Here is a 23,757-nt window from a genome sequence, read left to right on the forward strand (position 1 = left end):
GTCTCTGGGATACAATAGACAATTATTTAGGCACTATCTTTGTCTCAAGATATAAACAATTAAATGCTGGCCACTGATCTGTCCTCATGTTCAGGCTGCAGGCAGCCATGCTCTTTTACTTCAGGATTTTTGGAGAAGGAAAGGATTTTTAAGGGGTTCATTGCAGAGAAATGCCGTAGCTGTCAAGTTCCTGAGGCATCTCTACTAAATTGACTAATTGGGAATGCAAAGTAGTGTCACAAGCATCACAGTCGTTGCTCCCAGCATCCTCACCAAGGATGGCAGCCAGAGGCGTGATGTTATTCAGCTGACGTTAATGGGGTGTGTATGGGTGTAGACCCCTGAACCTGCCTGGACTGTTGCGTTTTAGCTCATCTCTGTGGGATTAGAATACCTACGTCTGCCACTAGGTAGTAATTAAATGTTCTTATACGTCATTAACTACTTTCAACTGTCTACTGAACAGCTTTATCTACAGGTAACGGCAGATATTTCTGTATTATAATGGCGACGGTTGGTGCCAAATACCAGGGAAAGAGCTATCGTGCATCAAAACATAACCTTGTTCTGGAAGATGAGTACGTTTTCAAGCTCCCTCATTTTTGGGGGTCCCTGTGCATCCTGGATGTCAATAGCAAAAGTATCCTTTTGGATCTGTTTGATAGTCACCTTAGTTTTATTTTCTATGTAACAAAAGAATTTAGAATTGCAAAAAAGGGCTTATGAAAATATGAAGCAGTGTGCAAGGGATAATGCTGCCACAAAGAATGCTGGTTAAATGGCAAAGGGTGTGTTCTCATCTGCAGTTCACGGCTCGCCTGTGTGAGTCTGGAGAAACATTTAGCAACAGGTACAATGACAAAGCCTTCTGGGCTCTGTGCAGAGCCTTGCTCTGAAATTCAGCTTCAGTAGGGCCTAATCTGTTACATCTTTATCTTTTGATTCCAGTTAACAGGGGCCTTTATACCTCTGTGTTTTCTGGTGTAGTTTCTCCTGCCTGGCTTTGCAGGAGGAGTTAGATGATGGCTCTCTCCCCTTTTCTGTGCAGGCACTGCAGGTATAAAGCTGTTGCTGGCTTGGCAGGAGGTTTTAGGGCTCAGCACGATGCAGAGCCAGGTGCTGGTACCCTGCTGAGCTGCCCGGCACCTCTCTGCACCCTCACACCTTTCCGTCAGGCCCACCAAGCCTGGAGCCACTCAGGTTTGCGGTGAGCTGGTCCCTCCCCGGCAGGACCGGGACAAGTCCAGTTTATCTGAGAGATTCAGTTGAGCAACTCTGTCCGTCCCTTGGCCGCAAGCAAAATGAGTCTCCTGCTCTAATTTCATTGTGTTTAGCCATTGCACAAACTCTAAAGCTCCCCGAAATGGGAAGGAAGTAATGTTTAAATTATACATGAGTGAACTGATTTACTCAAAGTTTTGAGTTCCGTCCTTATGAATACAGGGATGGAGCTGTCTGTGCATCCATCTGCCTGCCTGGTGAGTGTTGAATTAACAGAAACACAAATGCAGATCCAGTGCTGTAAAAGCTTTGGCTTAAACCAGTGAAAACCACGCGGGGCAGATGCACGCTGCCCTCGGGAAAGCGGCCTGTTTGCCTGGTGTTCACTTGTCTGGTGGGTCGTCCTCGGTGATGGAGCGAGACCATTGCTGCAGATTCCTTTCTGCCACCGAAAACTCTGTGTGTCAGTAAAGTCTGTCCGCTGCCGACTGGAAAGGGATTCAAAGCGCTCTCCTGTCTGCCTCCTAATGAGGGGGTTTAACTTCCTGTGCAACGTATTTTGCAGAGCACGTAAAAATGCTGGTTAGATTCTATGCTTGCTTCCTATGGGCAGTTGCTCAGCACTCCTCGGGGAGCCCAGCGCCGGAAAACCGTAACTGCGCTTGCTAATGGCCTGGAGATCCCTTTTGCAGATGTTTCACCCCAGTCTCCACGCTCCTTCCACCTCTATTTAAAAAAAATCAACGTGCAAGCTGCGGTACTGCCGTGCGTGGCCAAAGCCCAGCAGAAAACTGTCCTCGTCCTGTAAAGAAGAGATGCTGAATTTTCGTGGGGGCTGCAGCAATTTGTGGGTGGCTGTGAGCTGGGGATCTACCAGGGGGTAGGGGCTTGGGACCTGCCTGCATCACCTGGGAGCGCGCTGTGAAACACGAATGTGGCTTTGGGGTTTGTCCTTTGGAGTGGCACCGAGAGAGGCTGAAACGTCTGCAGAGGCATAGACAGAAAGGGGGTGAAGTCACAATTCTCTCCCTATTTATTTGACCTAAATACACTGAAGTAACTGTACCCTCATGAAAGAGATAATTTCCTGACGCTGGAGAGTTTAACATCTGTTTCCTCCCATTTTTTTTGGTGGTAGAACATGGTAACGGAAGAACTGGCGGGGTTTTCTTTCCTCTTTTTCTTTTGTATAGCGAGAGGCGCTGCATGCTTGGGCTAAATACGCTCTCCAAAGGCAGACAGGTTTCTCTCAAGGGTTATATGATCATTTGTTCTCTATTTTCTCTCCTTCCTGCCTCCCCCTGCCCCTCCTGGAGAGGAGCGGATACAGCGAAGCCCAGGCAGGACTTCCTTAGCTCAGCCATGCCTTCTGGCAGGCTGCGCCGCGTGCCCTCGCCCCATCACCCCCCTTCCCCGAAAAACAATGGCCAAAGGCTCCTTCTTGTTTGTTGTTTTGTATCCCACAGAGGAAGAGCCGAGTGGAAGATCGTGTCCCCAGGGGCCCTCGGTGCATTCCAGCTCCGGCTGCCGCCTTGCAAGGCTGCTGGTGCCTTTGCTGCACCAGCCCCAGGCCTTTGGCACAAATCCGTGGCACCGTGCAATGCTGGAGGCGGCCAATAGATTTCAAAGCAAATTTAGTGCTGCTGATGGGTGAGGAGGGGATGGGGAGCCTGGGAGGAGTGTCCCAAGTCATTGCTCTGCAGCAGGAGCAGATCCCGTCCTTGGACCATCCAGCACAGCACAGGTAGTTGCTGTGCCAAGAGGAGCTGGGCTTTTATATCAGCTATTTCTGACATAGCTTGAACCCCCTTGTGTACTGTTGGTATCTCCTCTGCAGTTGGGGTGTAGTAAGCCCCAGACCCTCTGCACCCCAGCTCCAAAACCCTGGAGGTCAACCTGGGGTCTCTGCAGGTGCTTTCTGCTCTGTGGTGGAGGGCACGTTTCTCTCATGGGATCCTGTCTGGGCTGGCCCTGGAGCTACCGCACCACCAGTGTCCTCTTTGATCTCGTCAGAGGCTTGTAGCTCCTCGAGGCCCCAGTCAAAGTAGTTCTCCTTTCGGGTCACTTGATAGAGGGGATTTACAAGTTGACTGTAGCCTGGAATTTGCATTCTCCAGAATCCCATAGCGCCTGGGGATGCCTGGCTTTCCTTTGGTTGACCGATGGGGCCACGGATATTGTCTCATTGAGTACATCTGTTGGGATGTACACCCTGCCACCCAGAGACCGATTGCCGTGGAGCGTGTTCCCAGTAGTTTAACCTTATGAACAATAATCAAAATTGGGTTCATAACATGTACCGATATGAACAGTCTGATTGCACAAGAGTATGCAAGGAGCTGAGAGGCTATAAAGACCTGTCCTAGAAGAGAGGAAGGGGTAGGTACCATTCTTTCCTCTCACTACAAAATGTGTCTCAGGAAAAAAAGGGACTAATTGCTGATTTTCTCCATGAGATGGTTCTCAGAATACTGGGACAGCAGCAAGGTAGGACCCAAATACTAGATGAGGTTGAAGGCCCGTGCTTTTATCCTGGCGCTCCCAGGCCAAGCAAAGCAAAGTGGTAGACAACACAGCAAATAGGAAAAGTTGAAAACAGTCATTAACAATCCTTGGAGTTTATTGTACAGCAAAAAAGGGATCAAGTGTTGGAACATGTGAGGAAATGCTTATGGCAGCTCCCAAGTAAATATGTCAGTGTTGTGATCTACAGCAGCTAATCAATAAACAGGTGTTTTAATGTTCTCATGGCTGAAAGAGCCCTTCCAAAATATTCAAACCTGAAAGCCCATTGCAGGCCCTCTTTTCTGACAGAGGTCTCAACTGTCCGGCATTTTTGCTGATTTTTTTTCTTGGTAGGGGGCAGTTTTACAGCACTAATTATTTTTAAAAAAACCCACCAAACTTGTGCTAGTTGCCCCAAACCTGCAGTGATCTGATCAGATTTCAGGCATTGTGTGCTGCCAGCCCTGCAAACAGCAGTTTCTTTCCATCATTGAGGTTTCTTGAGAAAGCTGAGTCTGGATCAGACCTTTCCTAATTGATGCTTCCTTGCCTGCTGGGCTTGCTATCCCGTTGCCCTTGGTAGGCAGGTAGGGACTCTTATTTTGCTATGGTTGTGGGTAATTCCTGAAAATTTGCTAAGGGCCAGCACAGAAGAACAAGGTTGCCCAAAAAAAGTGTCAGTCCCTGAACAATGACTTGTGACAGCCCTGGCTGCGTTGGCCTAACTCAGTGTCCTTTAAGTCTGTGAGAACTGTTAACTTCAGTGGGTGTTACCTGGGCCCCGGTGTGATTTCTCTTCTTGTATCCCTCTGCTAAATCACACTTAAAAGGAGCTAAATTGCTATTACTCCCACCTGTATCATGCAAGAAAAGCCTTGTTGCCAAGGGAATGTTACGCAATCGTGAATGAGATACAAAGTACCTAGTTATTTCCTAAATATTTGGATAATGCAAAAAAAAAATGGAAAGAATTCCGAGTGGGGAATCATGGCTGTAGATATAGGTGTTTGTGTAACACACCTGGTGCTGTTTGCTTGGGATTTGGTGGCAACCTGATTTATTTGTCCACCTCTATGACCTGGAAAAGGAAGGTGACTTTTCAGAACAAAGGACTCCTGCTTGCGTGATGAGAAGAGCAACAGGGTCTTGTGCAGAGGACAGGGTAGGGACCCATGTAGCTCCCGTAAGCTGGAGCAGTTTTCAGTGTTTGATTGATAGCTGTGGTTTTATGAAACCATTTTCCTTTCCAGGTGAGATTTGGTGTGTTTTGTAGACCAAACGCCCCAAGCACAGCCAGCTGGCTGAGCCACCCTCTTTGGGCTTGAGGTGATTCACAGGGTAGTGGAAGAGGTGGAAGGTAATTGCGTTACCTCACACTTTTTGTGGTTAAAGTCCCACACACAGAGATGGTAGTTGCCGCTTAGTTGCTAGGTGGTAATTTCTATGACTTGACATCTGCAACTGTGTCTGCAGCCCAAGGAGGGGAAAAATCAAAAGGTGGTTGACTAACTGTTACAGTTTTCTGGCTAATAAGTGTTCTCAAAGATGCATTCAGAGCATTTCTTCAAAAGCTCCTTCTTCTGCACCTCAGAAAGATGAGTAATGGTTCATCAGATACTCTTGTGGCTGTTCTTCTCCATACTATTTTGTCATGATGGGCCTTAGTGCCATTGAGCCTGCGTGGTTTGGTTGACAAGGCCAGCTTTTCTCTGCTTGGCTTATCTAAAGCACAGGTTTTGCACAAGCGTGCTGCCTTTGTGTGTTTGCATATCGGTGGACACTGATTTTTGGCGGCTGCATCGGTTGACGGGGCGTAGCAGATTTTGGCACCTCATTGGGGAGGACTGGGCGAAGCTGGCTGAAATATGTTGAAATGTGTTCAAATGAAGAGGATTTGCTTCAGTGCAGCTTTGCTCTGGGGGAGGCAACGCCAGTCCTGGCACTGGCTCAGGTGGCAGCGCCGTGACCATGGGCACTAATGGAGTTGAGCCGCTCTGAGTTGGCTCCTGCCAAGGTTATCTGGTTATTTCAGTGTGTGTAGCCCTTGCAGGCTTAATTGGTGCAAATTAGACAAGAACAACATGCTTTTCTCACACCGAATATTTGCTAGCAGCTGGTCAAAAGGCCTTTTGAGTACCATGGCTGTGGCTAGCTATTCCTTTTATCCCTCAAGGAAGGTGGTTTCCAAGATTAGGAGGGGTTCAGGTGAGGCTGTGGTGGGAAGGGAGGTGGAGAGGAGCCACCAAGAGCTGGTGCTCATCTGTGCTCAGGTCTGGCTTCGTGGTGGTGCCTCTAATTTATGTCTTGTTTAAAGCGCTTTTAAAAAGTTAAATACCTATATATATATATCTATATAAATATATATATAGATATATATTTTTTTTTAATTTTAAAGCCACATTTCTGTGTCATGCTGTTTCTCCAGGGAGGGCTGTGCAGGATCTGTGTGCTTTTACAGGCTCTCTTTTGCTCGACACATGAGAAACAGCCTTTCTCTCCTCTGTGCTCGCATCCGTCCAAAGGCTTTGCAGACCAGGCTGTTCCCTTTGAATCCTCTTTTCCTCATGCAGGATCTACCCAGCCAAAAACAATAAAACATAAAACTGGAAAGAGAAAACAAAATAATAGGGACCTTTTCTGATGTTTGTCTTTTGCTGCCAGTTGGCTAAACAACTTGAAACTACAAAAAATGCTCTTTTTTTAATGATTTTTTTTTTCACTCTTTCAAATCCTTTCAAATGTGTTACTCTTTAAATTGCAGCAGGGATGTCTGTGAATAACTTGCAGATGCAGAGTGGCAGCCCAGGGGATGAGGAGCTGGTCTCTTCCTCAAGCACCAGATGGAGAAACAGTCCTGCTAAAGCCTTGTTTTTTTGGGAACAAAAGCTTTTTGTGGTCTGTGTATGGACTCAGGGCCACGCATCTCCTGTGTGAATTAGTTCAAGTGTTGGCAGGCGGCACCGAGACCCCAAAACAAGCCTTTGCCTGGGGAAGGAGGTTCTCTTGAAAATCTCCATCATGGCCAGTACTAAAGGCTGTGTAAATAGATGGCCAAAGCAGAATGAGGCAGCTTGTATGGAAGATAAGTGCTGTACAGTTAGGCTGTGTGGCTGTATGGGGTGTATGTGGTGAGGTGTTGAGCAGAGGCCGGGGCTGCCCTGTGCCGGGCAGGGTCGGTTCCACAGCGGCTGCACCGCAGCCCAGAGCAGGGCCTGTCACTGGAAACGTGGTTAAGAAAGGGGCGAGGTGGGATAAAAAAACAATGAAAAACAGAGTTGTGAACCCTGATGTCAGCGAGGATGGAGGGGAGGAGGTGCTGGAGCAGGGGGATGTTCCCTGACAGGAATCCTGGCCTGTGAAGGCCCCATGCAGGAGCGGGAGAAAAGCGTGAGGAGGAGGGAGCGTCAGAGAGGAGCTGGTATGTCCTGACTGTACCTCTAACAATTCCTCATCCTCCTGTTGCCCCCAGGGGAGGTAGAGCCATCAGCCCTGGGAAAAAGGATGTGAGTGGGGGCAAGGTGGTGTGTTAGTTTTATCTTTGTTTCCCATTTTGGTTGGAAGAGACCCTTAAGGTCACCGAGTCCAACCGTAACCCAACACTGGCACTAAACCATGTCCCAAAGAGCCTCATCTAGATGTCTTTTGAACCCCTTCAGGGATGGTGACTCCGCCACTGCCCTGGGCAGCCTGTTCCAATGCCCGACGGCCCTTTGGGGAAGAAATTGTTCCCAGATCCAACCTCAACCTCCCCTGGCGCAACTTGGGGCCGTTTCCTCTGCTCCTGGCGCTTGTTCCTGGGGAGCAGAGCCCGACCCCCCTGGCTCCAAGCTCCTTTCAGGCAGTTCAGAGATCAGAAGGTCTCCCCTCAGCTCCTGTTCTCCAGCTGAACCCCCCAGGTCCCTCAGCCGCTCCCATCACACTTGTGCTCCAGCCCCTCACCAGCCGCATTATCTGAATCAATTTTGATTGGCAACAAATCAAATTCATTTTCCCTGAATTGTGTCTGTTTTGCCTGTGACAGTAATCGGTAAGTTATCTCCATATCTTTATATCATCCCATTAACTTTTTCATCTTTTTCCCCTGTCCTGTTTGGGAACGGGGAGTGACAGCATTGGACATCTGGCCACAGTCAACCCACCACAGTAGCAGACATTCACCTAAGTACCGTTGGTGCCAAAAATACTTGGCACAACCCCTGTATCATGGCTGTAGCGAAAGCCAGATGACAGTTGTTCATAAAAAAGCAGGATAGCAGTTGTTTCTGTTAAGGTTTTCAGCCTCACTTGGCTGAGCTCTGGTTCCTTGGTGGAGGTCTCTTGGTTTATTGCTTGTTGAAGACAGACATAGTGGTAAGGTAGAAAAAGAGGTTTATTTGACTGAATGCAAAGGTGAGCCTTTCCTTGTCCATGAGGTGTCCAGGGCAATAGCCGTTGCTCTAATAACCTTTGTTTTAATAGAAATAGTGAGTGTAATTTTTTGTTTAATAAATGTGGGGATTGTTCATAGAGTGGTAAGAGCAAAATGGACAAGAGCGGGAATGAGCTTCATGCCTTTGTGTCAGAGCGCTGCAGGGTGAGTGCCTCTGGAAAACGGAGAGTTTTTCCATTATCAAACCATGTCTGTCCCTGTTCTTGTTCCTACTCTTGCTTCCTTCTTCCTCCTGAGAGTAGGACTGGAAATTGAGGGAATTTAACCCCGTTTAGTTCCTGGCTTGTAATTCTGCGTGTTGCAAAAGCAGACAGCAAACCCAGGACCACCGTATGAAGCTGTAGCAGCGAGACAGGGCAGAGTTGCACCAGTGGAAGGGAAGCTTTAGGATCTATATGAGCAGGAGTTTAAGTGTATTCCCACAAAAGGTTTGGAGTGGTTTTCATTGCTGTTGCATATGGGGGTACTTGTAGTTTTAATCCTGTTCACTTAGGGTGGAACTCACTTGAGGGGAACACGTGTGTTTTGTGTAGCATTGAGTGGTGGCCAAACATCTTTCATTTAGCATTCCAGTTCCAGGGAGGGATTCCCCTCCTGATGCCATAGTTATAGTAGGAAAAACCTGGCTTGGATATTCCGTGAGTTTTCTGATATTGCAGTATTTCAGAATTGCACTGGTTCCAGGAAACGGCTCATCCTGACTTTTCTTTGAATGGCTGCCTGAAGAGACTGAACTCGTTGGGAGCGCATTGCTGGTTCCTGGCAGGTGGGGCTGGTGAAGATGACAGTGACATGCACAGGGCTGCTTTGCTGTAATTTCCTCTTTTCCTCTCTGTCATGTACTCTGCCGTATTTAGAGTACTAGCGGTTTGCAAAACGAAGGCGGGATTTATGGTATTCTGCATATACTTTGTGGTAACTTTATTAATGCAGGAAGTTTATTTGCAGTCACTAAATCTTGAGTCATTTAAATCAGGTTTAATTGCTTTGAAACTTATGTGGTTTGGGAACAAAATTTCAGCCTCACTGAACTCAATGGCAAAACTACCACCGCTACTGGGATTAGATTTGACCTGTGATGCTTTAAAAAATGTGTCTCCTAAAAAACATTATGCTCCTAATCACATTCTTTTGTTCTTTTTTCCTTAGGTATCGTGAAGAAAATAATCTGAAGACAATGCATCTGTGACCCCTGATGCCAGCTCGTGAGCCAGGGCGATGGAAGTCCTAGAGGGCTGCCGGCATACTGGTCCCGTGACAGCTCCAAATGGATATGCCAACAGGATTTTCCAAGCAAACATGGAGGAAGGGAGTACTGATGTGCTGGAGGTCTGTGGTGCTGAGCACTGCACCTCCAGCGATGCGATCCCAAATGAACGGGAAGAAGCACCCAGGTATAAAAAGATGACCAAGGGCAACCGGATCTGGAATTTTGTTAGACGAAGGAAAGGACTCACTACGAATAAAGGAAGACCTCAGTCCATGATCCTACTGGGAGTTACCTCTGAGGTCTCAGAATTAAAAAAAACATCCTTCATGGACAGGGTAAGGCTGTCAAAAAAGGGAAGAACCTCCAGGATGCCTAAGAATGCGGATTTGAGAGCATCCAGTGTCCAGGTTGCTTGTGACCCTGAGGAGGACCAGCAGGCCAGCGGGCAAAGGGCTGTCTACAGGGTTAAGAAACTGTGCGACAGTCGGAGGCCCTCGCGCCACTCGTATGCGGGGTACATCGAGGACTTGGATTCTTCTTTTGAAGACATAGAGCTGAATATCAGCATTCCTGAAGTTGATGCCAATGAAAGTAAATGTCTCAGGGATATTAGTGTCAGATTACACAGTGAAGATAATGATAATAACTGCTACAGAGTACCAGCCAGAAAGAGCGAGTCTTTGAACTTTGAAAACTTTAAGAGTCCTGCAATTACAGAAATGGACAGTCCAAAGAGGTGTACTGTCCCACAGGAGAGCAGAAGAGGGAGAAGCTCTGATGTCTGGAGCTATCTGAAAGGAATTTCATTAACTAGCAAAGATAATTCAAAGCTTCCAGATCAAAGGGCTGAAACCAGTTTCCAGAACTTACAAAATATAACCCATCGTTCTGCTTCTTATTTTGACTTGGATACGAGGTGTGAGGAGAATCTCAGCCAGCGGAAAAAGTCAAACAGTGCCACCAAAGCCACTCACTTTGGGGGTGTTGTGCGGTTCTTCACCAGCATGGCTGAGGCAGCTCGGAGGCTGCGAGGCTCCTCAAGGGGATTTTCACCCGACGAGAAGAGGCCTCAGCGGAGTTTCCGAAGCTGGAGACAGGATGTTCCCCCCCACAAAGAGGGCTTGGTTATCGAGAATGAGAGTGCAAAGGCCTTCTGCACGGTGGGAGCGTGTCTGCAGTCCCCAGATTCAGGCACATGGGACAATGTGAGCTTTGAGAGTTTGGTGGGGAAGGAGCCCATGCAGCATTGCAAAACCACAGAAGTGTCGCAAGACGTTGGTTCCTCTGCCCTGGGCAGTGAGAATGGTAGATTAAATGAAACATCACTTTCTCCATTCAGGCCAGAACCATCGGTCTCCCACCTGCTGGAGCTCACAGATGACTCTTTCACTGAGCTGAATACTAAAGACACCTCTGAGGATCTGATCGACTTTCCACAGACAACTCTGACTAAACATATTGAGAATTCGGGCAGTACTCCAGAGAAGACACAGGTCATGGGCGAGGATGTGCCACATTCTCAGGGCCTTCCTGTGAATAATACAGATACTGTGGACCTGGGCCATTCTCTAGCTGCAGATGGTGACTTTTCTGCTGTGACTGAGGCTCTGATCCACCCTCTCCAGACATCGCTGACTAAACCTGATACTGAGGATTTGGCTGGTGCTCCAGTGGTTGCTAAAGACGTGGATCCATCTCCAGCCGTGGCTCAGGAGTTTGCACAGACAGACCTGGATATGCGGGACTTGACAAGTCCTGAGATGCCTTTGCGAGGCTTGTCTAGCGGTGAGCTGGGGATTCAAGACACTGGCAGTACTCTGGAGAAGACACAGGACATGGGCAGGGACCTGCCGCATTCTCAAGGACTTCCTGTGGATAATGTGGGTGCTGCAGACCTGGGCTGTTCTCCAGCTGCAGACGGTGACTTCTCTGCCGTGACTGAGGCTCCGATCCGCCTTCCACAGATGACCTTGACTAAACTGGACACCGAGGACTTGGCTTGTGCCCTGGTCATTGCTAAAGCCATGGATCCATCTTCAGCAGTGTCTCAGGAGCTTGCAAAGACAGAACTGGATGTGCAGGACTTGAGACATCCTGAGCTGCCTTTGCAAGACCTCTCTAGAGGTGAGCTGGCGTTTCAGGACTCCAGCAGTACCCTGGAGAAGACACAGGTCATGGGAAGGGACGTTCCATGTTCTCAAGATCTTCCCGTGAATAATGTGGATATTGTGGACTTGCGCTGTTCTCCAGCTACAGATGGTGACTTTTCTGCAGTGTCTGAGGCTCTGATTCACCTTCCCCAGATGACCCCAACTAAAGAGATTCAAGACACTGACAGTACCCTGGAGAAGACACAAGTCATGGACAGGGACCTACCAGGCTCTGAAGATCTTACTCTGAATAATCTGGATGCTGCAGACCTGGGCTGTTCTCCAGTTGCTGATGTTGACTTTTCTGTAGTGACTTTTTTAAAATGTGCACCAGCTGAAGGACAAGTTTTGATGCAGACTGATGGCCGCATTAAAAAACGCGGAACCACTTCTTTTGTAGAACAAAACTCTGTAGAGATAACGGACACAGAGGAACAGTTTAACTGTAGTGACGAGTGCCGTCCGTTCCAAGTGCACGTCTCTAGAATTGTCTCCTCTGGACGGCTCAAAAACGGCAAGGTATGAGTACCTTTTACTATAACGTTTTCAATAAGACCGTACTGTTATACCTCTTATGAAGATGGTTTGCATTGAAAAGCATTTTTATATATCCCTCCTTGGCTTTTTCAGTTAAGTAAGCCGTCATACGAATTATAGCAGTAGACACATCTTTTATATCAGTCCCAGTGGAGTCAGTTCACTGGCTTGTACCTGAACTATTATTGTAAACCTCCAGAGCTGCTCCACCTACGACACTTTGGCCACTTATCTGTATCAGTGCCTCTAGAAGAGGGCTGTAGCAGAAGTTCAGGTATTTCTAGGCACTGCCTTTAATATTTGTCCTCTCTGCATTTGATTCATTTGAAGTAGAAACTTGTAGGAAGAGCACTTTTGACGAATGTGGAGTTTGGCGGTGCGACATGGACAAGCAGCATTCAGCAATTGCAATATGGCCCTTGTGTTCTTAAGAAAACTTTAAGAAGTAGTAGGAGTGGTGGTAGTTGATTTTTATTAGGTGATGCTGGTTACAACACAGCACGTAGAATACCAGTCACTGTCCTGGCACACAGTGCAAGAACAGAAAAAATAGGAAGCCCATATCTTGTAAAGGCTGCTCATCAGGTGGTTTCTCCGGCAGATCTAAATGAGCTTTCCCCTGCTCCAAACCTGCCAGAAGGTCTGTGGTGGCAAAAGGTTGATGCTGAGCCTGTAGAATAAAGCCTTGCTATGGGGCTTGCTGTGTAATGTGAGCAAAATGCCTTCCCAGTGTGACTACATGCCAATCGGGGGTCTGGTCAGAGCTGCCCTGCATCTGTCTCTACACAAAAAGAGCCTTTTGGGATTTTAATTACCCAGCCCTAATTGAAAGGTGGGCAGTGATGGTGGCTCTAATTATGGTGGTGCATTCCTGTTTGTTACAAGCAAGTCTTTCAAAGCTCTTAAAATTGTTAAAACATGTAAGTGGACATGGCGTTTTGGACTAGGTTCTGGGTTCTGTTGTCCAGCTTAACACCAGGGAACTTCAGAAATCCCATGGACAAGGGAATTGAACATGTGGGATGAGAAAGGGCCTCCTGAAGCCGACAGACTCCCTGTTATCTCACAGTCCATCACTGAAGCACCCGTCCGTGTGTCCTGCGTGTGGAGCAGGGATCGGCGAGCAGCAGCAGTCGTGTCAGCTGTGCCAGGCTCACGGCCTCTGTGCTGCATGTGGAATCAGGACAGGTTTGTGGTCAAACCACGGGAGAACCCAGCGTGAAGCCCAGCTGTTATCTTTTGGTTTTGGAGAGACTAGAGATGTTACAGAGGTGATGACATTGTTCCCTGTTGGAAAAGGGGTCACTATAACTTGTGAGCCAAGAGGGGAAGTGTTTGAAAATTGGCAGAAGATTAGAAATGCTGGGGCGAAAAAAACTCTGAACTTCTGACTCCCAGCTAAAATGGGTAGTGCCATTGTTAGTTATTCCTGGATTTGTTTTTCGGCTCTGTTTTTTGTAATACGAAAAAAATAGCTTGCTGTGTAATTCCAGGCACTTATGAAGTGGGGGGAATAGTGGTTAGTCACTTCTTGCGGTGTCTGGAAGAAGTGTTTTTAGGAGGAGCTTGAATGAGAGGGCTGTGGTTTGACATCCCTTCACAGGAACCATGCTGAAAGTATTCTGGGCAGAAACAAGATAACTGGGGCAGGAAAGGACTGAGTGGAGCGGAGGAAAATATTGGCACTCTTTTCCCATCTCCGCTAGCCGAGGGCAGCGGCTGCAAGCCTAATCGCAGAGCACTTGGGCCAAAATCTGAGCGACTTCCCAGGTCAGCTGCATGAACAGGAGATGCGGTAAGCCCCAGCTCAGCTGTTGCAGCTTACAAACATTAGCAAGAAACTTAAATATGGTGCTTGAGATAACCGGACAGGAAACCTCCCCCGAGTTCCCGTGGAGTGTGGCGATAGCAGGACAAGCTCCGGACGGAAGGTCTGCTGCTGCGGGCAGGAGCAGCAGCGGGATGGGAGGGAAAGCACAGAGCCCACCCTAGTTTGTAAACACCTTCTGCATCCCAGAAACTAGAGATTTAGAAATGCCCAGTGATGTGGTGGCAGCATCAAACCCAGAGCAGTCGAGACTGAGGCTAAAGGAAGGATATTCTTGGATAGAACCGGACCCAGGGAGTCCGCCAGCAGCTCCAGTAACAAGTGTCCTGAGATACCTGAGGGATTTTCTTGCCTGTCTCTCATCAGGGAGTGACACTTGGAAATGTTTTACCAAAAATAAACATGCAAGAGGAATAACTTCAGCCCAAGCGTGACAGTAGCAGCAAACTCCAGCCTCTTATTATTTTAAGGCTAAATCCAGCTCTGTGCTGGCACCTGTTCCCCAGGACAGTTGTTGACCCTCCTGCCTCCACTCCAGGCTGCTCCACGTTATGGAAGGATTTGTATTTCAAGTGCAACGCTCAGCTACAAGCAGGGAGAAGGTGCCACCAGGACAGTGTGGCCTGGCTTGCTCAGCTGCTGGAAGCGAGCGCTCCAGCAGTTTGCAAATGCGCTGGCAGCGTAGAGCTGAAATAGCTCAAGCAAATATTTCCAAAACAACCTGCACGTTGTCCCACAAAAGCGCTGGTTCTCTCTAAGGCTCCTGGCCCGAACCTGTTAGGAGATCATAGAAGAGACCGGGGCTGGTGTAGCACAAAGGATGCTGGAGTGGGGTTCAGGGGACCTGCGCATTGGTCCTAGCGGTACCGCAAATCTGTTTAGCTGTACTCACCTGCCATTAATGCCCTTGTTTCTTGCTTTCCTAGTCTTGCCTTTTAAAATTTTTATGTCTTTGGGCAGGAGCTGAGTGATGTTATAGGCAAGTAAAAGCTCAATATGACTTGGTCTTAATGCTGTAAAAGAAATAGCATTGCAGTAGCATTGAAGGAGAGCAGCTGTAGAAAGGTAGAAAATCACTTCTCAAACTGTTCTGCCTAGTTGCTTTCAGAGCCTATCCCAAATTCTTGTTTGTTCTGGGAACTTCTGAGACAGTGGAGTTAAAAACATTGTGAAGAACTGAAAGAATAATAAAGGTCAAAATACATTGTCAGTGGGAGATGGGTTACTGATTTCACCATTCACACAGCTGCAACTCTGCAGTGAATGTGCCTTCTTTATTCTGAGAGATACCCTGTTTCCCCAAAAATAAGACAGGGTCTTATATTAATTTTTGCTCCAAAAGATGCTTACTTTTTTATATGTGTAGCTGCCTGGACACTATTTCAGTTGATTTTTAATGAGCTATAACTAGGGCTTATTTTTGGAGTAGGGCTTATATTTCAAGCATCCTGAAAAATCATGCTCGGGTTTATTTTTGGGGAAACAGCATAGATCGGAGAAATGAACTGAAAGATGACATGGAGTTTTTACTAGATTTTGGGCAGTTTAAGGCCCTCACTTGCAAGCTAGAAAAGTTTCCGTTTTCCATGTCCCCGTTGAAGTGAATTATGCTTATCCCACCTCTAAAAACCCCACAGCATCCCACTGCAGGGAGTCAATCATAGCCCACAAAGGTGGATTTAAAAGTTTAAAAAGTTTTGTTGTTTAAAAAGAAGGGCTCGGCAAGTGTAGGGAGCACACGGGGTGGTCGGGGAGAGGCACGAGGCCGGGCCTGGTCCTCATGCAGCCGAGCCTCTCTGTAGCCTACGCCTGCAGGAATGGGGGAAGAATCCCAAACAGGGCTGTTTTGTGTCAATATTTGAGTTTTTTGGGGACTTCCTAGGAGAAACTGTCCTTGCTGTAGTGGGAAAATTGGGATTGGCAGGTTGGCAAAGTTGGATTTGACCGCTTCCCGTAGCGTGAGGTGGTGTTTAGGTGGAAGGAAGCTTTGATGCCACACAGACTCCTTTGTGGTTCTGGCATCTCCATTGGGTTTTCAGACTACCCGATACGCCCTTGGACAGGGTTTGTGGGGGGTTTTATACCTCCTTTGGGTATGACACGAGGAAAGGCTGCAAAATAGGCATCTGACTTCGTATTTCATGTATCAGTTTAGGTTTTTAAGACCCCAAAACTTGCTTGAGGCTCATTGCTGGTCCCAGGGGTGCGCACAGGGCCGGGCACTGCAGAGCATGTTGGCTGGTGTCTGACAGGCAAGGAGCAGAGGCCTTTCACTGCAGTCTTTCCATGCCCTCTGCTGGCTTCTTTGTGAATTAAGAGTTTATTTCTATGGAACAGCAAACCTTATATTTTTCTTAAGATTTTGAATTTGATCTCCAGAAGGTTTAGAGACTGCAGCTTGCTGCTGGCTGTTGTAGCTGCACGTAGACACCGGTTGGTTTTGTGTTGCCATTTTCTGAGGGAATTACGGTTGCCAGAAGTGTGAAAATGAGATTTCTACAGGCTTTTCCACCAGGGCAAAAGTTGCCTGTCCCATAGGCTAAGGTGCCAGGCTGACCCGGGATGCCCTGGGTTTCCCAGCCAGTTTGGTTTCAAAGCCCTGTAAGGGTCTGTCTGGTCAAACTCACTTCTCAACAGCACAGCAGATGGTTGCAGATGTTTCTCTTGAGCAGCTGTTGAGTTTGTTCCTCCGAGTCCTGTACTTAGGAGCCAACCTAAGCATAAAGGTGCTCTGGGTTGCGGAGCGGCCCGCACCGATGGCACAGGATCGGCGCTTTCACAGCATTATTCGGTTTAGTGATTTCTTTGCAATAGCTGCACGCTGCGTTGCTCTGTGTGGGAAAATCAGGGACTCTCCCTGTGCGGTGGGTCTAACTGGAAGCACAGGATTACTGATTTGCCTGAGTGTGCACATGCCAGCGGATTATCTGCATATTTTCGATCTGATAGCTGGGGCGCATCTCAGATCATCCCACAGGTTTGGAGTTCTGCTGTAGTGCAGCAGCTGCAGTGTCCTTTCACAAGAGGAAGATACAGTCACTTTCTTTTTCTGTGTTAGAGCAGAAATTGCAGGTGATGTGCAGCAGGTTCTCATAGTGCCCTTTAGCTTGAGATTTTCTTCTCTCCGCTACAGAACATTTTGGGAGCAACTGCAGAACTGGGACTGCTGAGTTGATTTGTCTTTTCCCTCTCCACTCTGTTGAACGGCACTAACCAGGAGACGGGTATTTCTGAAAGCTGATCTTCAGAGATCTCTTCATCTCCTGGTTACGGGCACTAAACTGGCTTGTGTCTCAGCCTGCTGCTGGTAGTTGTGCTTACAAAATACTTCATAGTCCTTCCAAATTAAGAAATAGTACTTGACTTCCTAAATCCTCCTGTTGCCAGAAGCGCACTATCTGTAGTGAGGTACAATTTAGTTGCAGAGTGAAGGTTCTTTGTATTTATGGCTTTTAATACAGTTGTGTCTGACAATCATCTTATTTTTAGTGGAGACAAAACCCTTAAAGCCTATCTCCAAGCTGTTCAGATTTTTATGTTTTTAATAACCGTGAGGTGCTAGCAAAATCTTGAATTAAAGTCTATATTTAGTTCTGTCTATAGTGGAGTAGGGTTTTTTTTGGGAAATGTATTTTTAGCATTGTCAGGGAAAAGCAGGTTGAGTTTGCAAAGCTTTACGTATATATATATATATATCTATATACGCAGCCACAGAACACATGGATAATTCAGATTTTCACAGGTTTTCTAAAAAAAACCTTGTTTGGCCTTGCCTTCATCTACTTCTCAGCCTCCAAGTTACAACAGGCCACCTCCTGCCATCCTTGGTGCATATGAACCTCTGCCCATTGCTGGCCTATATGCTAAAGGGACTATGTGTCCAAAAGGTCTCAGAGTGGGAGGTTTTCTGTGGCTTTTGTGTCCTCTCAACTGTTACCCAGTCAAGAGAACTGTGCTGGCTCACTGGACATGGTGCTAGGAGCAGGCAATGGGACATTAAGCCATAATTCATCCACAGACTCCCACTGTGCCTTTGGGGTAATTATAGCCTGTCTGCTTTATTCTTCATCTGTAAATAAAGATAAGAGCAGATCAGTGAAAACTGGGGCTGCTGGAGTTGTGAGGCCAGATGCCCTAAACCATTCGAGGTACCCAGTTAGCAGCAGGGCCATTGAAGTACAACTCCAGTGTTTTTCTCCAGTTAGTTATAAATGCTAATTCATTCTTTGGATTAATGTTACCAGATGTTGAGGTTATAATGGGGGGATTTCACCACTTTATGGGTGCTTCAATCGATTGTAAGTATCTTACTGTTTCAAGTAATATTTTGTTGGCTATTGATATAGAGGACATGCCTCTTTAGGAGGTTTTATTAGTCAGCTTCCAGAGAAACTACTGTGATAATTTCTGCTTTCCTCTGTGAATCTTTCAGGAAAAACAGTTGTTCTAGTTTTGCTGAACTATGCTGTGCATTTTCAGAGAATGCAAAAGAGGTTCCAGTTTACTTTCAAGTGCTGCGGTTTGCCCCATCCTTGCATTTGGACCTTCTGAAACCTGGCAAGGGCTGCAACTCGTGTTCTCCCTGGAGATGAGGCACACTATAATAACCAAAAAAGAAAGAAATACAACCCTAATTGTGGGGGTAGGTGCTACATACATAGGAGAGAAAATGGTGCAGAGGGGTGTGTTGTAACAGATGTTCAGAGGAAGGTGCGGACCAGCCCCGTTGGGTGCATGGTGCCCAGCTGGGTGGGTGTGTGCTGGGTGCTTTGGGACCCTGTTCTGGTCCAAATGGCACTGCTGCAAAGAGCGAGCACTACAAATGCTGGGCAGTGCCATTAGGAGTAACAGGGCTTTTGACCCGTTTTGATCAGCAGGGAATATTACCTGTGCTTCATGTCCTACAATAAGCTAAACCCCAGTATTTTGGGGAAGACTTCGAAAAATTCATAGGAGCAAGACAAAGGGCTGAAGCTGCTGGTCTTTGGTGGATTTGGTACAGAGCAAGGCCAGGCCATCTGCAAGCAGATAGTTACATCTCCCCAGTCACACCAGAACGTGATGTAGGGAGGACAGGAAGCATCTGGGAAGAAAAGCAGCTCTGCTTGTAACAAGACTTGATTTTACAGATATTGGGTTGCAGGAGGGTTAGTGCATTTGTATTAGACCTTTGCTGGTAGCTGAGTGATGTGAGATGTGGCTTTTGAAGGAGGACGGGCAGTGGGTCAGATATGTTGGTTTGCAGTTATGCATTCCACCAAAGGGATTCAAATCCGCCTTTACGCGAAGAGTCATGTCTGTCCCCAGGAGGCTCTCTGTACCCTTCTGATGGCTCCAGCAGCACAGCAATGCCGGTATGTTTATTCACCTCCTGTCCTCTTTGTAGACCATCTGTAGGCTTCTGTTAATGGAACTGGAAAAGACCTTGTATGACCTCTGGAAATACCTGGGAGTGTTTTGTTAAGATTTTTGGGAGTGAGGAAAAATGACATCCTGTTACTAATTTACTTTACTTTTACATGGATCTTATTATCAAGAAGACTCTTGAGTTTTGCAGGAATTGTTCTTGATGGGTATTCCAGCTTTATTCTAAGAACTTATAACTTTTATAATAGGATGGGCAGATCCTATTATTATGCTACTAGATCAGCACGCACATAAAGAGCCTGTTCTCCTAAACCTCACCCTTGCAGGCTCATCGCTCTACTCCATGATTATGTCTTACAAGTGCTGGAGATCTTTCTGAAAAATTTTCTTTTCTACTTCTTACTCACTTGTATCCTGAGCATGGGTGTACATGGAGACCAGTGATGACTGGCAGCTGTAACCTAGCAAAAAATCCAGAAAATAACAGTCTCCTGTTTGCTGTAGACCACCAAAGGGTGCATCTCCTATTGGTTTGGGAGCACCCCCTGGAGCAGACCTCTCAGCTGTCCACCCTCACGGTGCTTTGAATGCACTAATTGCTCTTAATGACTCTAAGGAGCCTCACCTGGGGCCTCCACACCACACCCAGGGGCTGGGCAGCCCATTTAAGCCGTGCCCTGAATGCTTGGTCCTTCCTTAAGCATCAGGGGAGGAGCTGGGCCTTTGCCTGGCCGCAGGCCTTGCTGGGCTGGACACCAACCTGGAGCCTGATTTCCTGGCCTGACCTTGGCATTGCGTTACCACCATGGACCTGCCAGCGCTCAGGGGGCTTTGTCTGACCCTGATCTGTAAACTGACTCACCTGCTTTACCTTAGACCTGCCCCATCACTGTAAATGTGCCTAATGATCTGAAGTCTAGCTGACCCTCGCCACCGATTGCATCTGGAATCTTGTGTCCAGTTGTGGCCCCTCAGTTCCAGCAGGACAGGGAACTGCTGGAGAGAGTCCAGCGCAGCCACCAAGATGCTGCAGGGAGTGGAGCATCTCCCGTGTGAGGAAAGGCTGAGGGAGCTGGGGCTCTGGAGCTGGACAAGAGGACACTGAGGGGGGACTCATTCCTGGGGATCAATATGGAAAGGGGGAGTGTCAGGAGGATGGAGCCAGGCTCTTCTGGGTGACAACCAGTGACAGGACAAGGGGCAACGGGTATAAACTGGAACACAGAAGGTTCCATTTAAATATGAGAAGAAACTTCTTCTCAGCGAGGGTAACAGAACACTGGCCCAGGCTGCCCAGGGAGGTTGTGGAGTCTCCTTCTGTGCAGACATTCCAACCCGCCTGGACACCTTCCTGTGTAACCTCATCTGGGTGGGGGGATTGCACTGGATGAGCTTTTGATGTCACTTCAAACCTCTGACATTCTGGGATTCTGTGACTGTAGGCCTGGCCTGGTCCCTTGTGTTGGCACCATGGCATGGGGCTGGCGGGTGAGGCTCCATCTTGCCAGCCAGGGTATCTCTTTGGCTGCTGGTTTGCTGTTGTTTAGAAAGCAGCCAGCCCTCATTGCATGTCATGAAGCCAAACTAAAATGTTTCAGCTAGCAGTGGGCTTTCAGCACCAGCTAATTCACTCTCTATGTGTGCTCCTACTGGGTAATGTGAGAGCAGAGAAAATGCTGCGCAGAAAGCAGACAACTTCATCACATCTCACTCTCAGAAGTGCCTTGGAGGCTGAGCGCCTGTGGAAGTTGTTGGACTTAAAAGACCGTGAGCTGTGTTGGAGGTTATGAGCCCCAAGCAATGGGAGTGAGGGTGCTCCGACTCCAGAGCCAACAAGTCTTAATCGTGCGGTCAAAAACAAATGAAGTGGGTGCAGACTGCAGTGGGAAAGTCTAAGGTGTGTTGCAGTGTTTTGAATAGTACATGTATTTTTATATGCTCTGTGATTGCTTTGTCTGAGGTTTGACACTTATTGGTAAAATTCTTCTTTTCTTGCCAGCTGATGTCTCATCCTTCTCAACCATCCCCACAAGCACCACCCTTCAAAGTCCTTGTGGAGAGATGTCGCTCCGCACCCCTCTCGCAGAGCACCCCGATGGGGCTGGACCAGGTGGGAGGGCGCATGCAGCACTTGCTCAGAAGACGCGGTGAGTAGCTTTGTGGTGTTTTTCTCCCAGGTTTGTGTTTTGGTCTCGCCCAACCTGCAGAGCAAGCCAAGGGCAGGATAGGTTGAAAAGTCAGAAGTGTGGCTTGTGTCTGTGCTTGTTACAGCCCTGGAGCCAGGTGAGGGAGCTCTGGTAGCCACATGTGCCAAGTTTCTTGCTAGCTAATGAGATCTTTTTGTAAACAATGTGTTTATGAAATAAGGCTGTTTTCTCTCTTTAATGTCTCTGTACGCAGTCCCTATGATTTGGTTACGAGATGAAGAGATAGGCACGTAAGGTGTGAAAGCTGTTCAGCAACTTCTGTGTGAGTTTTCGTTTGATAGTTTCCTCTTGGCTTTCTGTTCTCTTACCAGTCTCTGTTGTGAGTACTTGCCCTTTGGATGTGGCACGTGGATGTTTGTTTGGAAACACAGCAAGAAGTGAGTTGGTTTTGGGGTTTTTTCTCCTATGCTTGGATACTCTCCCTGATCAAGAAGAGAATCTGATGAGCCAAAGACTATGATGAGCTATCCTCTGCATTTTTCCTGCTCAAAACGATGCTAGGGAAAGCACTACAAAATGTATTTGCTGGAGGGGTTCTGTGTTGGCATCTCAGTATGCTGATGGTTGAATAGATGACATCATTTTTTGAACCTCTAATTAAAAAGATTGATAGTTAGAGTAAGGAAATTATTTCCTGAAGGGACCCTGCTAACACCAAGAATCCTGTGATTTAGTAGCGGGCAAGTACGGGAGCGCTGCCAGACGGTGCTGGCACTGCTCAGGAGCACACGGGGGATCCAAGCACTTAATGGATGGTGGCAGCACGTCAGGCTTGAGAAGAACTAGGAAAGAAAAGGCAAAGTGGCTGCCTCTCTAATTGATGGCTCTTCTCTTGGGGTGCACACATTTTTAGCGCATGGGAAGTCACACATGCATCTCTCAAAATGTGAGCATTGCTGTGTTTGCACATTGCTCTGGAGTGCTACTATGTGGGCATATTGCCTCTGGAGCCTGGTAGCAGCCTCCTGCTATAATCGGCACTCGCGCTGCCGCTTGATTTTCTGCGAGTCTAGAAAGTGAAACGCATGTTGCTAAAAATAACAGCAGGCTGCTTGCGTCAGCATCGCGTTTAGGAAATAGGTCTCAGTGCAATCTCTCTCCCAGCAACGCTGGAAGAGAATCAGGATTGCTGCCCACCCCGCACGCCGGGGCTGCGGCAGGGTCCCTGGGCAGAGCGGAGTCCCCAAATGTTTGATTTGGGGGCAGGGAGCATGTAGTGTGTGTGTTTTGCCCTGTAAGGAGAAGTGACCTGAACCCCAGGAGTGGGGGTGTGGATCTCCACTCTCCCAAACTGTGAGACTGCTTACCCTTTGTTATCTGTTTCAAACCCCTCAGGACTGACAGTCTGAAACCTCTGCCGTGGTTAGAGGTGCGTCAGGATAAAGAAAATAAGCATTGTGCATCTTTCGGGGAAGGATTCCAGAATTTGGCCATTTTCTGTAGGTTCTTTTCTCCCTGAAGGCGATGCCAGGCCCCTGGGGGGTGTGTGTGTGAGCGCAGGCGCTGCCCGGCCCGCGTGCACCTGCCCACAGGAGCCTGTGCTGGCAGCTGCCGCGGGGGCACGAGCAGGGATGCGAACAGTCTGACAGAGGAAGGGATTAACATCTAACCTTGCCAAATGTGGGAGGGGAAAAACCCCGGACTCGCACAGAATAGCAGCCTCACCCCCAAAAGAGAGGGATGAGATGGAGAGCTGAAAATTTGGGTTGATTAGAAAAGCGAGAGCTTAATTTTGAAAGGTGAGTTGCCAGCTCTCCTCCAGCTTTTGCCTCTTCTTTACAAGCTGTTTTGTGCTGGGGTATGTACCATCTGTAAGGCCAGCCTGAGATTTGGTGTAAATGTTGTAGCTCGCTTAAAGCTAGATCAGAATTGCATCTGTGAGGGGTTGGCCTGAAATGCTTGAGGTGAGAAGTAGCCCAGTTTCTTTGAAAAACAGCTTTTATGGACTTTTCCATTTTTGTTTTCTACATAAATTCAAGGAGCTGTTTCTTTTTCAAGCCATTGCATCATATGGATCACAATGATTGTAAAGCTGGGATTTCTGCAGGTCCAAACTGTTAGTAGTTCTGACCCAAGGAGCTATTGCATGTTTAATACTGGTGTTTGCAGATGAGGCTCTTGTGCTGCCTGGTGCTCCTGGGAGAGCATTCCAGCTTCACACCCAGCTTGTCTGACCCCACCTGCTCACACCACCTCTGAATCTGGCTCTCGGCTCTCCGTTTGTGCCTGCATTTTATGGAGTACCCAAGCTCTGCAATTTTTCTTGTATCCCAAGAGCACTGAATAAAGCACCTAAATATACT

General features: G+C 47.7%; 1 protein-coding gene across 1 annotated transcript in view; it reads left to right on the forward strand.

The window, feature by feature from the left end:
• Positions 1-23,757, forward strand: part of ARHGEF9 (Cdc42 guanine nucleotide exchange factor 9) — a 215,886-nt gene that overhangs the window by 14,073 nt on the left and 178,056 nt on the right. Inside the window, exons 2-3 of the mRNA XM_082062149.1 lie at positions 9,305-12,034; positions 21,247-21,394. Of these exons, the coding sequence (XP_081918275.1) occupies positions 9,374-12,034; positions 21,247-21,394 (2,809 nt within the window). The 5' untranslated portion in view covers positions 9,305-9,373. The remainder of the gene's footprint in view (positions 1-9,304; positions 12,035-21,246; positions 21,395-23,757) is intronic.

This window comes from Streptopelia decaocto (assembly GCF_964273445.1).
Source record: "Streptopelia decaocto genome assembly, chromosome: 10".
NCBI classification, from domain to species: domain Eukaryota; kingdom Metazoa; phylum Chordata; class Aves; order Columbiformes; family Columbidae; genus Streptopelia; species Streptopelia decaocto.